This window comes from Balaenoptera acutorostrata, chromosome 16 (genome assembly GCF_949987535.1).
Source record: "Balaenoptera acutorostrata chromosome 16, mBalAcu1.1, whole genome shotgun sequence".
Lineage (NCBI taxonomy): Eukaryota > Metazoa > Chordata > Mammalia > Artiodactyla > Balaenopteridae > Balaenoptera > Balaenoptera acutorostrata.
The window spans coordinates 39,472,024-39,486,165 of NC_080079.1; the positions used below are offsets into that span (position 1 = coordinate 39,472,024).

Sequence of the window (14,142 nt, forward strand, 5' to 3'; positions counted from 1 at the left end):
GTTCTGCATCAGGCATGTTGCTTACACTGATGACTGATCCCAGTTTTCTGAGATTATAATAACTATGCAAAAAAGCTTCTTTCTCAATTGTTGCCCTTTGCTCTTTGCATAAGAATCAACTCTGGGTAATTCCCTCTTGGTCCAGTGGTTATGACTGGGTTCTTTCACTGCTGGGGCCTGGGTTCAATCCCTGGTCAGGTAAATAAGGGGAACTAAGATCCTGCAGGCCAAGGGGCACGGCCAAAAAAAAAAAGAATCAACTTTTGTATCACACAGATTCGACTTTTGAAACCTTATCAGATCTTCTGTTTGGAATTCCAGAAAGCGGTATAAGAAAAACTGGAGAAATGCCCAACTTTCTAGTTAGAAGACTGGACTGGGTGGGTGTGGCATGCTATGGATTTGATTTCTTGATTGTCTGCTGTGTTTAAAATGAGGAGAGTTGTGAGGTATGGCAGAAACAGCTGCTGAGTCAGAAAGCAGAAAACGTGGATTTAAAGTGTCCTACACTACAAATTAGCTGACTGAACACAGACACAAATCATAGGTTGTAGGTTACATAAACAACAGAATTTAGAATTGGAATGGACTTTAAGGACCTTGGTCCAATAGCCTTGTTTTACATATGAATCAACTGAGGTTCAGAGAAGTTCAATAATTGTCCAATATATATGTATTTTCTATATATATATAATTGTTCAGTATACATATATATATATATATATATATATATTTTTTTTTTTTTTTTTTTTTTTGGCTGCACCGCATGGCTTGTGGGATTTTAGTTCCCCAACCAGGGATCGAACCAGGGCCCTCAACAGTGAGAACATGGACTCCTAACCCCTGGACCGCCAGGGAATTCCCAGGAAGTAGCTACCAATATTAAAAATAGGTATATAACTGGATTTCTGGTCAAAATGACTCAGTAAGTCCACACTTTGACATACCTCTTCTGCTCAAATAGTAATAAATAAAATACAAAAATAAAAATAAAGAAAAGATACGAGGGGCCTCGAAAAAAGATTACATATTCCATGAACCAGAAACAGAAGAGTAACATTAAGCAGTGAGAGGGGCTGATGCTCCTGGCCAGGAAGTGGGCATACACGGCTGGGCCTCTAACTTCTGAAATTTAATGGGGATTAAATATGTTCCAAATGAGATAGGAAATTAATGATTTACTGGGATTTCAAAGGATGAAAAAAACTGCTGTACAGCCACTTCCAGGAGACACGGCCTAAGAGAAAGCAGTAGGCCTTGGCAGGCCAGGGAACAGGGGGCAATGGCCTCAGGAATCAGGAGGACAATGCTTATGCCTAGGAATGGCTTGGTGATACAGGAGACCCCCAAATATCATTATGAGACATGGTTTGGGACTAGGTATCTAGACTGCAGCCACTGCAGAACCATTAAACAGAGGTAAGGACAGAAAGATTGAAAAAAGGAGAAAGAGGAAAAGGAGAAAAAGAAGACATAAATAAACAACTTCTTTGGTAAACAAGTGTGCCAAAGACATTTCAAACAAAAAGAAACCTAATGCTAAAAAAGAAAAACAAACAATAAAGTCAACAATGAGAACATGAATTCATCCCTGAAAAAATTAATTTTATGTTACAGAACGACAAAACTCTAAAATAAATGTTTAGAATGGCCAAAGAGATAAACTGAAGATTAACTTTCATTTTAAAAGAACAACAAAAGATAAAACAAAAAGAAATAAAACAGGTGAATATGAAAAAGAACCAATTAGAAGTATTGGAAATTATTTTTAAGTAGTCATGAAGTTTTTAAAAAGTAGTAATAAAATTAAACAAACAAACAAACAAAAAAAACCTCACCAGATTGGATAAACTCTAGACTAGACGAAAACAGTAAGGAAATTAGAAGGAAGCATTGAGAGACAAAGGTTGAAAAATATATAGAAAAGCTGTGAAGAGACCTGAAGGATCAATTTATAGGTGAACTGACTGAAAGGATCCAACATACATCTAACAGGCGTTCCAGAAGAGGAGAATGGAAAAATGGCAGAGAAATATGTTTAAAGAAAGAAAAGCTGAGAAGTTTCCAGATCTGGAAAAAAACATGAGTTTTCAGGTCTACCTTCTCATACTAAACAAAGACAATTCCACACTTACATTTCAGAATATCAAGGATAAAGAAAAAGATTTAAAGCTACTAGAGCCTACAAATCAGTACAAGAAAAAAGGCAGGCAATCCAATACAAAAATGGGCAAAAGACTAGAACAGGCACTTCACAAAAGAAGTTATGTAATGGCCATTTGAAAATGCTTAATTTCATTAACCATAAAGAAATGCAAATTAAAACCACAATGAGATAACTCAACACACTACAAAAATAGCTAAAATGAAAAAGATGGACAATACCAACTATTGGTAGAATGTCAGCCATATGGCACTTTCACATACCATTTTTGGGAGTATAGACTGGTTCAACTTCTTCAGAAAATTGTTTAGCAGTAACTACCAAAACTGAACATATGCGGACCCTATGGCCGCAACTAGAGAAAGCCTGCATGCAGCAACAAAGACCCAACAAGCCAAAAATAAATAAATAAGTAAACTTTAAAAAAATGGGCAAATTAGTTGAACAGGAACTTTATCAGTGAAGATATATGAATGGTGATGATCCTCTAAAAGACTTAGAAAGGAGAATCTGAGAAGATGACAGTGATGGCATGATTTTTTAACTTTTCCCATCACCTCCCATCACCTAAAAAGAGAGCAACAAAAGTTAAAAAACAAAAACCCATAGACAGTATCTGCAACACAAGTTGATGAAGCATCCCTAAGAATTTCCCAAACTGAGAGGGTGGAAGACAAACCACCAATTGCTACAAGGCCCATACCAATAAGCACCATCTTACTGGGAAGAAGCAGAGGGAAGCAGTAGAGTAGCTGATGGAATGAGGGAACTCCCAAGTCACTATAGGTACTCACTGGACGTTTAGAGGGCTAACTGCTGTTGTGCAAGGAATTACTACCTTAAGCTCTGAGAGGACTTGAGCAGAGGGGTCCTATGAACTCTCAAAACTCACCAGCTGAAGCTCCCTTCTGGAACATAACTCTGAGAAATATCTTCTGGGAATAAAAATCCATATTAAACAGGAGACAAAAAGGGTACAGGAAAGAGAAGGCCCAGATGAAAATGGGGGCAGGAACAGAATCAGATCATCTCTGAAAGGGCAAGGAAGAGCACTTCTGACCGACTCCACCCTCCCCATCCCCTGATATCCCAACCAAGGTTCAGGAAAATAACTTAGTACTAGATATGTAGGAAAATCTCACATATCAGTTCTGAGCCATTTAATACCACCTCCCTAAGTATCCTGTAAACAGAACACTAAGGCTGCAACTCCTTCCCTACAATTTTGTTTAAACGTGCTGGTTAATTCTACTAATTCAGTAGAGGAATATTCCCACTTGGTTTTTGTTTTGGCTCATTGGGATCTCATCTCAATTATTTCCCAGTTCCCTAGAGGCCTGTGTTTTAGTCATGTCCTGGTCTTCTGCCGAGTTGTTGTCCCAAGGACCCCACCTCTCTCTCTATCATAGATATGGTTCACAAGTACATATTTACATATTTTACATCAAAATTGGATTTTCTTCCAGAATGAGAATATTTATTGAAAAAGTTTCCAAAAGCACCCACATTGTTAACATTTGGTCAAGAGACAATCAGAACCTCAAGGTTGGTAGAATGAACTCTAATGAAAAATGCTGAGAGAATCAATAAATCCCAACTTAATCTTTCATATTAGCTATTTCATAAATAATGTAAAATAAATATTCTAATGAAATGTTATTAAACTAGGAGTATTATTCAATTTGGAAGGCTATCATTCTAATGAACAATTATGTGTTCTCCCAGTAACACAAACAAAAGTGTAAACATAAACTGCTTGGGTCTAAATAATGGTTTAAAATCTGGGAATATAGTACACGGAAGATGTTGAACTGAGACTGGTTTTAGAAGTAATACATTTAAGAATCCTTCTATCGTAAAATGTATTATTCCAGGGCTTCCCTGGTGGCGCAGTGGTTGAGAATCTGCCTGCCAATGCAGGGGACACGGGTTCGTGCCCTGGTCTGGGAAGATCCCACATGCCGCGGAGCAACTAGGCCCGTGAGCCACAACTACTGAGCCTGCGCGTCTGGAGCCTGTGCTCCGCAACAAGAGAGGCCGCGATAATGAGAGGCCCGCGCACCACGATGAAGAGTGGCCCCCACTTGCCGCAAGTAGAGAAAGCCCTCGCACAGAAACGAAGACCCAACACAGCCATAAATAAATAAATAAATAAATAAATAAATAAATAAATAAATTTTTAAAAATGTATTATTCCAGTAATGATAAAATAAAGTTTTAGAAGTTAACTTCCTCCCAAGTTGCAAGGTATGAAGCTCAAACTACAAATCTTTTAACTAGAAGAATATGACATCTTTTTTCTTGCTGTGGAATTTTCTCAAAAATACTGTCTCTCTCCCTTTCTCTCTCCTCTCTCTCTCACACACACACACACACACACACACACCAATTAAAAAATAGCTTAACAGATTGATGTGAACGTGCTTAAGGGTAGACTGAGCTGATAGGTGAGTGGAAGGAAATGCTTGAGTGAGAGAAAAAGAATAGTTAGGAGAGAATTCAGTGGCCTGTGATTCTATGAGAATTAAGTGATTGGGTAAGTTAAGGAGAAGAGCTAGATACAGGCAAATTATACTGTAATGCAAATATTTATTTTCAGATTACATTTGGCAGAACACAGTCCAAATTCCAAGGATCGTTAATGAATTATATGAAATACCACCTCAGAGAAATATATTCCAAAATTTGACACTTACAGATTCTGGTTTGGTTGTATGTAACTCCCAAATATTTAAGGGCATGAATCAATTCTGCAGTTTATAAAAGGAAAGCACTCAAAGATATCGTAAAAGTTGATTTTGCCTGAAAACACGAAGCTCCTTTTGAGATCAAGATTATATACAAAAAGAGCTTCAAGTGCATGATTATGTGTTGGAGAGCAAAAACTTCAAAATGATAAAATGACTATAAAAAACAGTAAGTACAATGCACTGCACACATCAAGTTGTAGACTAGACAGAAAAATGGCTAATGTCCATAGGCTATTTATTAACTGACTAAAGTCTCAGAACCGATAGCGATTAAATTTTGGCTTGACTGAATAATTTGGTCACCTATCATGAATGAACTCTTGTTGGCCAAAGATTATTATTCAACGTTCAACTTTTTATATATCCTATCCTAGATAAGATCTTTTGCTTTTATCATGAGATTCTTCAGTTTCAGGCATTTCCTAAGTGAGAATAATAGCACCAGAGTAATGTCACAACCTCTGTAACATTAGGGAAAATGGACCACACTTACCCTCTATCCTGAAATATTTTACATACCAATGACTACAATGATAACTATATGGTCCTATTTAACAATAAATTAAACAATTCCTATAAAACTTTAATAGTCTATGAAAAGTTTATGAATCAAATTATTTAATGTTCCAGACATCAAATAAATTTGTTTTAAGGTCTTTTAAGATAACCCCCTTGAAAGAAAAACTAGGTTCATTCCACTTTAACATGCCCATAGACTGAGTCTAGTGTTTGTACATAAAAAGTACACAACAGGTATTGATGAACTGATGGTGTTAATTTAAGACAAGTGACCAGGATCAAGAAGTCTTGAAAAACAAACACAGCAATTAAAAGAAATCAATTATTCAAGAATGATATGCACAGTATAAGTCCATTTATAGAAAATTTTAAATTCCCACAACAATACTACAAGTTTTCAGAGTCAAGCATGCAATGGAGTGGTAAATACTGAACTTCATGTTGGTGGCTACCTCTGGCAGGGAGTGAGGGCAAAAGCACCAGGGAGGCATACAAAAGTCCTCAATTCTTCTTATTTGGATCTAAACCGAATGATATAATGTTAATTTTGATAAAACAGTATGATGGGCATGAATGCTCATTATACTGTTCTCTTCTTGTCTGCCTACTTACACATTTAAAAAAGGAAAAAGATTAATACCAGACCTTTGCAGGAACAATCAGCAGTGTATTGATGCATCAGTAGTATTTATCAGCTAATCATCTTATTTTATGAACATCATTCATTTGAAGATCAATGATCTACAGACCAATGATCTATGCATCTTCTTTTATACTTTCAATATATAGTTGTATCACTTTTTATTTAGATTTTTAATAAAATAGATTTCAATATTTCTTTAAGAAGTGAAAATCTGAGGAAACTTCTATTAGAAAAAAATTTCCTTATATTGCCTGATTTAGTCAAAGCTGCTTGAAATGCTAGCCTGTTACCATCAGTTACTGATTGTGTATCAATACAGAGAGCAGAAAAGACCTGGTAGTAAAGTCACAGGAATTCTGTTTATTATTATAGCAAACATTTTCCTGGCATTTGACAGAACTCAGAACCATTTCTTTGAAATGGGTTCATATCTGTGAAACTAAGCCCAGCAGTAGGAAGTCTTTCTTTACAGAAATGAACAAAAAGGAAACTAAACCATCAAAAGATATATTTCACATAATAGCAAAATATAAAAATACAAGCAAAAATGACAAAATTTTTAAAAAAATGCTAAGCAATGGATTTAAGAAACTTTGATTCTATTCTTCTGTCTTGTTGCTAATGGTCCTCTTTGTTCTTCCACTGTTACATATGTGAAACAGGAATGATAACAATTAAAGAATGGCCTTGCAAGACTTACTAGGAGGTTAAAAGGAATTATTGAAACAGTGTTCAAATACTTTATAAATACTATTAACAAAGATATTTATTTTATTATTTTTGTCTTCCTTCAGTGAAGGTGTTCTTTTAAATCAGACTCTGTTTATTAATATTGTTTCGAATTCTCAACTAGAGAGATGTTAGCTTTCTTTCAAAGCAATACTCTCAGTGAATCATAATAGTTCTGATTAAGAAAGATGATACCAGAACTTTGCTACCTGAGGAAAAGAGAAAGAACTGCAGCACAACTGGTAAAGTTCCTAGACTTAGTCCAATCAAGTTATGGATTGTCCAACTGACATAATATTTTGTTACTCCAACTTTCAAGTATCATCTTGAAATCATATTCTATCTTAGTGTGAGATTTCTTACATAAATATTTAACTTCTGTAAATGTTTGTAGTGCCAGTTATCTTTTTGAATAGATTTTTTTTCCCTTAAGAGAGCTGCTCCAGTGAAGAATCATTTCTTACACATCCATGTCCAGACTCAAAAAGAAACGTTTTTCTTTGAAAAGACTAAATAACCAAGTAATGTTAAAGCTTGCTGTAGCCAGGGATTGCCCACCTATTCCAAGCATGGGATCACTCCCTGGAGATTCCTGATGAATTAAAAATGTTTGCCAGTTACTCATAGCTCATCAGATGTGTTCACCTTTGGTAGTTCACATTTTTCACTGGTGTGACAACTCTGAAGGATGTCCTTGTAGTGGTTCTTCAGATCTTCATACAAAGAAACAGTTTCTTGTGAGTGAGCCAATGGTAACACCTTTTCATTCAGTAACATCTGCACTTGGAATTCTTCCTTAGGAGTCTTAGCATTTTTACAATGGTAAAGCACAAATATTAGGTTTGAGGCATAGGGTACAATGTGACCACTTCGGAACTTCCGATGCATTTGCTCCTTGTAATTGTAAGCTGTTAGGGGCTCCTTGTCTTTGAAGTAGCCCATGAGAGAAAGGAGTGGAAGAAGGGTCTCTGCATGACCAAACTGAAGGATGACTGGAGAGGAAATTGGTTGAGAACTTAAAAGAGAAGTAGAGAAAAAAATACATATAAACATATTTTTACATACATAGTAATTTAACATAATAGCTTTTAAACATAATAGCTACACTTAGAATTAGCATACAACTTTATCATCTTTTTGTAATCTTTATAACAACAATCTACATAACAACAATATGGCTGAAATTCTGTGTGGCAGAGAACTGAACTTTTTATAATAAAAGTTATGTTCCAAAATTTTGGAACACTGTAGTATTGTAAACCCATCTACAACAGTGAGCATACACATTATTCTTTAAGTTTAAAGAGAGAGTTGAGTCTTTACTTGTAGATTAAAGAACTTGAAGTTGATATGTATTTCAAAACTGCATTGCGTGCCTGTGAAGGACTGGCCCTTAGTAAATACTGATTACTCCTTGGAGCTCATCTGAATAAATTTCAAATGTTATTTTATCTTTATCTAGGGAATAGGACAAGCACTATTCAGTAAATTTCTCGGTTAAAACCAAGTCTGAACAGTGAACGGTAATGCATGTAATTCCTCAATGTTTTATAAGACCCGACTTGGGCACAAAATGTGGAAGAGAGCTACAAAAGGGTAGATACATAACCTATTCTAGCTCATATACTGTGTCTGTGGTTGGGAATGGACTTTATACACTGCCAGAAACACAACAGCTTTCAACACCATGAGCTAGGTCACCTTTATTTTTGTTTTTTCCAAGTTTTCTACGATTTTTTTCTGGTAAAGGCTTCTCTTAAAAGCAGCAGCAAATGACTGTTTAGCCTTCTCTCAACTTTTATAAAAAGAATATGACTATTGTTCTTAAATATAATTTGTAAAAACCTTTTCAAACACAGTTAACCATCTGACTTCTTGCCACCACCCCACACATTAGGTTCACATTTTCTGGGAGGACAGCAGCATTTGCAGCAGTTTCTGAACCTTCCTAATTCCTCACATAAAAACAGATGGAGCAAATGGACAGCAGATCCCAAACCCAAGGGAAACATTCACAACATAACTATGTGGAAAAGTATTCTCCATGAATCATCAACAGCCTCAAGACCTGCATATTATCAGTATCAGTGTAGAAGGAAGCAGAGGGAAGCCATAAAGCATGTAAGAGATCTGAAAACTGGAGAATCCCAAACAGCCATCGGGTATTCACTGGAAAGTGCTGTGGGCCAATCTGAGATAGCAGCTGAAATTGGGAAGGGTTTAGGTTACTCGTGTGTGTGTGTGTGTGTGTGTGTGTGTGTGTGTGTGTGTACAATACGTATGTCCTGATACTATATATTATATATGTATGTATATGTATATATATAATGACAATAGTAATATAGATTGATTTTTTCTATACGCCATAAACATACAACATATCATTACTATTTTTGCTTTAGGTAATGTTACCTTTTAGAGCAATTAAAAATAGAATAAAAATTATGGTAGACAGAATTCTAAAATGACCTCCAAGAATTCAGCCCCCTGGTGTATATACCCAGTATAATCCACACCTCTTAAATTGGGAAAGACCTACATATATCAAGATATCACTTGCATGATTATGTCATATTATACGGCAGAAAATATTTTGCAGATGTAAATAAGTTTCCTAATCATTTGAGTTTGAGTTAATCAAACGGAAGATTATTCTGGGTGGACCTAGCCCAATCTGGGTAGGTTACTGAAAGGGGATGAAGTTTCTGAGAGATCTTCCTGCTGACCTGAGAGCAGCAACAGCCATGTTGTAAACTACATATGGAGGGACCACATAATGAGAATATGAAATTGGCCTCCAACAGCTAAGAGCAGACCCCCGCTGACAAGCAAAAAAACAGGGACTCAAATGCTTCAACTTCAACTTGGTGAGTGCAAGGGAGGACTACCTCTAGGCCTCTCCTGGGGCTGCAGAAATCTAGCCCCTGTGAACTCTCCAAACAACTGCTCCAAGGCTCCACTGAAGGACAGAGGCCACACTAAGGGGAAACTGCTGGGAGTGGGGTCAAGACTGAGCAGGAGAGGGACCGCAGAGATAAAGGAAAAAGGAAGCCCAGATAAAAGTGGGGGGAGGGGAGCAGAGCCAGGAAGCAAGCTACCATATTCCTGAACAGTACACACACACACACACACACACACACACACACACACACACACACACACAACCAGAAAAGGGAGCTCTGTAAGGTTAAAAAAGCAACCTGATACAGCCTTCTTCTAAATGTTGAGGAAACCTAAATTTACACTATAACAAGCAACAGAAAAATAAATAAGAGAATAAGGAGCAGAAAAACATCCCTACAGAAAATAAAACTATACCAGAAAAGTATACTCAAAAAATACAGAGAAACATACTATTTCTCAATTATCCATTATTTTGAGATTAATATTCTCTAAAAGGTGTCAAATTTAAAAACCATTCATCAGCAGGTGATTGGAAGCCTATTTTCTTAACTGGTATACTTTAATTAAGTCATCTAAAGTACCTAAAACCTTTATTTATTTCCAAGCAGTATCTCCTTAACTCCAAAGTTCTAAAGCAGTACCATTCAAACCACAGTTATATTTAGTTTGACTGCATAAATATTTTCACATCTTATAGTATTTGTCAGTATTTTAAAATTGGGAGATTTCAAATTCTTAAAAATCCAGATTTGCGGCTCCTCTTAAAAACCTGAGAGATCTGGCCCCATGGACTCCCGTCAAGGCAATAATCAGCTGAACAGGAATAACGTTTACCCGCCAGAGATGACATACACCTGTTGCCCAGGACATATATCATTTCACGTTGTTTAAGATAGGATGGATTCATTCGTTTGTTACTTGCCTCGCCCCTTTATATATTTGACTATAAATAAGCTAAAGCCACTGCCATAATGTAAATATAATGGAATTTAATAGTGATAGAAGTTAAAGAAAAACATGTAATATAAAGATACTGGTTTGTATTTTAAATCTTCTAGCCATGAGGCAGTAAGTGCAAAGCCAGGAACAACCCTCAGCTCAATACTCTACTATTGCTCTTTGTAAGATTTATTAGGACACATAAGAGCTCAGGAAGGATAGCAGCAATACCCTCACTGTCTCACTGAAAGGCTTAACTGTCAGCAACTCTCTCCTCTTTTCCCCACTGGGCAACTCCAGTAAACTGGGAAGAATATATAAGGCAATATATAATATAAAATATTCGACTTTTAACATGTAATTAACATAAAAATTATTAATGAAACTATTTTATGCTTTTCTACCAAGTCTTTGAAATGCCGTGTGTACTTTACATTTACAGCAATCTGAATTCAGAACAGTCCCATTTTCAGATGCTGAATAACCGCATGTGGCTGGTGGCTATTTTGTGGGAAAGCGTTTGACAGACAGTGGAGTAAACAGCCTTACCCTACCTACCTGGGTTCAAAAGTCAATCAAATAAAGAGAAAATAGAAAAAAAGATAAAAAACAAATAACAAACACACATATGAAACAAAATTGTGTGCTGGGGAAGAGAAGAGACCAACAGGGCTATGTACAAATGATGAGTACAAAGTCCTACTAACTACATCCAAGCTACAGAAGAAATTAAATCTAGGTTGTTACCCAAATTTAAGGTTTAAACCTAGGGTTCCTTAGGTTTATATAAAAAGCAATAAATCCCATTTTCTCTTTTGACTGCCTACTTTCAGTCACATATTAAAATCAGCTATTTTTGAGAAGAAAGTTGAGAAAAAATTGTGCTTTAAAAATGCTTATTGGGAGTTTTATGGGAAATCAAATAACTGTATATATTAAATTCATATAGGAAGCCAAATCAACAAAAATAAATGACTGTCTTCTGCCATATGATCCACCTAAATTAAAAAAAAATATTTTAGAATTCCAAGCAATTCTCAATAGGAAGGAAAAATACAATCTAAAAAAGAAATGCCATGAGTATCATCTTCTTACTACAGATCAATCTCCATTACAGAAGGATGCAATATACAAAAACAGTATGTTTAAAGGTCTGGTTAAATGCATCAATACAATAATGATAACTAAGGACAAGGAAAACTACATACTAGAGGGTCAAGAGTAATGTAGCCTTCCCCAAAACAATCTAACCAACTAAAAACATCAATTTACTTAGAGATCCAAATGTGCTTGCAGAAAATAGTAAGCAACTTACAATTTTTTGTAGGTTATATATTTCTACAATAATGCCAAATATAAAGGAGAAATGAGCACAATTTCACTCACGATTATTTTTTGTCTGCCTTTAACCTTTGTGCCTTAAAGTGTCTTGCACAAATAGCAGATGCTGTTACTACTTCAGAAAAAGAAGTTGGCTGATGTTGCTTGTATTCATACAGAAAAAGCACTGGACAAAAATGGATGTGCCCAATTTTCTGAAACATAAAGAAGAGACTTTTCAAAGATCCATTTGGCCATTTGTTTAGATGTGACAGATACTAGCATTCTCTGCCAAGTGCCAGGTACCATGCTAGTTTCTCTTTTTAGGAGGGAGGAAAGATGAGAAAGGGGGAGAAAAAAAGGTGGTAAGGTGAAAGAACAAAAATACAAATAAAACATATTCCTGGTTCTTGCAGATGAGAATTTGTCTAAGTGTTAGGGGAACCCAGAGAAAGAGAGTAAAATCACTCTGAGGAAGAATTGGACGGACTTTGCTGAGGAGGTGGTGTTTGAGCTGGATCATGAATACATTCCTATTAAGTCTTATAATAGAAATGCTGCCCGTTGTGGCTTTAGTAAAGTGTAGTATCTGGTTTACCCTATGATGTAGATATCATCATCCCGTTTTTACAGATGAAAACGCTGAGGTTAACTTACTTGCCTAAGTTAACTTTGAACCATCAATTAAACTCACTAGAAAAAATACTATCCATTAAATTCATAGGAATAGATAATATAAAAGATTAACCTAAATCCTTTCAAAAAATATTAATCGTCCTGAGCTTGATTCTTAAGTTCAATTTTTCAAAATTGTTTTTTTTTTAAAGAAGGGCGCATCTGGGGCTTCCCTGGTGGTGCAGTGGTTGAGAATCTGCCTGCCAATGCAGGGGACACGGGTTCGAGCCCTGGTCTGGGAGGATCCCACATGCCGCGGAGCGGCTGGGCCCGTGAGCCACAACTGCTGAGCCTGCGCGTCTGGAGCCTGTGCTCCGCAACAAGAGAGGCCGCGATAGTGAGAGGCCTGCGCACCGCGATGAAGAGTGGTCCCCGCTCGCCGCAACTAGAGAAAGCCCACGCACAGAAACGAAGACCCCACACAGCCATAAATAAATAAATAAATAAATAAATAAATAAATAAAATTAAAAAGTGTTTAAAAAAAATCTTTAAAAAAAAAAAAAGAAGGGCACATCTGAAATTATTTAACTTTTTAGCTTGAACTTGAATACAGGAATACTATAAATCGAGTTTCACGAATATAATATACACACAAAAAAATTCACTTGGAAAAAGCTCAATGCCTCTTATATAGGAAAATATTTGCATAACTGGACTGGAGCAAATAAGTTAGAAATTTAGTCACCCAAGTTTACTTTCAAGCCATTGCTGATTTAAAATCAATCAAATCAAATCAAAAAAACTTAGTACAAATTTAAAATCTATTTCAAATCAAATCAATGGGGGGTGGGGGTGGGCTGTGGAAACATGGCATTTCAATATACCAGCTGAGGAAAACCACATTGTTAGTGCTTGGTAACAAGGCCCCTGGCGTACTAATTTGAATTGGGCAATTTAAAAAATACTCTTTAGCAACATGCCCTTTGGTGAGAGCACATGTTAAATCCTACAGAATAAGAAAATGGACTGTCTCTTAAACAAGGCATCAATTCTTCTCCAAGAATGTATAAAAGGCAAAGATTACATTTCCCGGGTTTTTAACCTGAAATAAATATGTGATAGAGGATAAACAAAAACAGAAAGACAAGAAATCTTGCTTCAGGAACACACTACATGACTAACTGCTTCCTAAAATTTGAGACACCATGTGTCTATTATGAGCTTATGGAGACCATCTTCTCTCAATAACTCTGAGGCACTCAGTGCATCATACTCTCTACCATGAATTCAGTTTGCTGAGTAATAAAGGGTATATGCAACTACATTTTTATTGTAGCATGAAGAAAGGGAATATGTCAACAAATGACAGTTTTCAGTTTCAGAGACCCAATATCTAGGCCAAATACTTTTCAACTCCCATTAGTAAGTACTTGCTATCTGGAACACTGTACTGAGGTTGTATCCAGATCCAATGTCATCTACCTCTTATTTCCTAAACACTTTCTTTATATATGAACATCTTCTCCTTGCCAACCAATCTCCCCCTCTTTATCTCTCA

General features: G+C 36.2%; 1 protein-coding gene across 1 annotated transcript in view; it reads right to left on the bottom strand.

Annotated features, from left to right (window-relative positions):
- Window positions 1-5,771: 5,771 nt before the first annotated feature.
- MINPP1 (multiple inositol-polyphosphate phosphatase 1) overlaps window positions 5,772-14,142 on the bottom strand; it is a 28,678-nt gene continuing 20,307 nt past the window's right edge. The window contains exon 3 of the mRNA XM_057530597.1: window positions 5,772-7,820. Coding sequence (XP_057386580.1) covers window positions 7,427-7,820 — 394 coding nt within the window. The 3' untranslated portion in view covers window positions 5,772-7,426. The remainder of the gene's footprint in view (window positions 7,821-14,142) is intronic.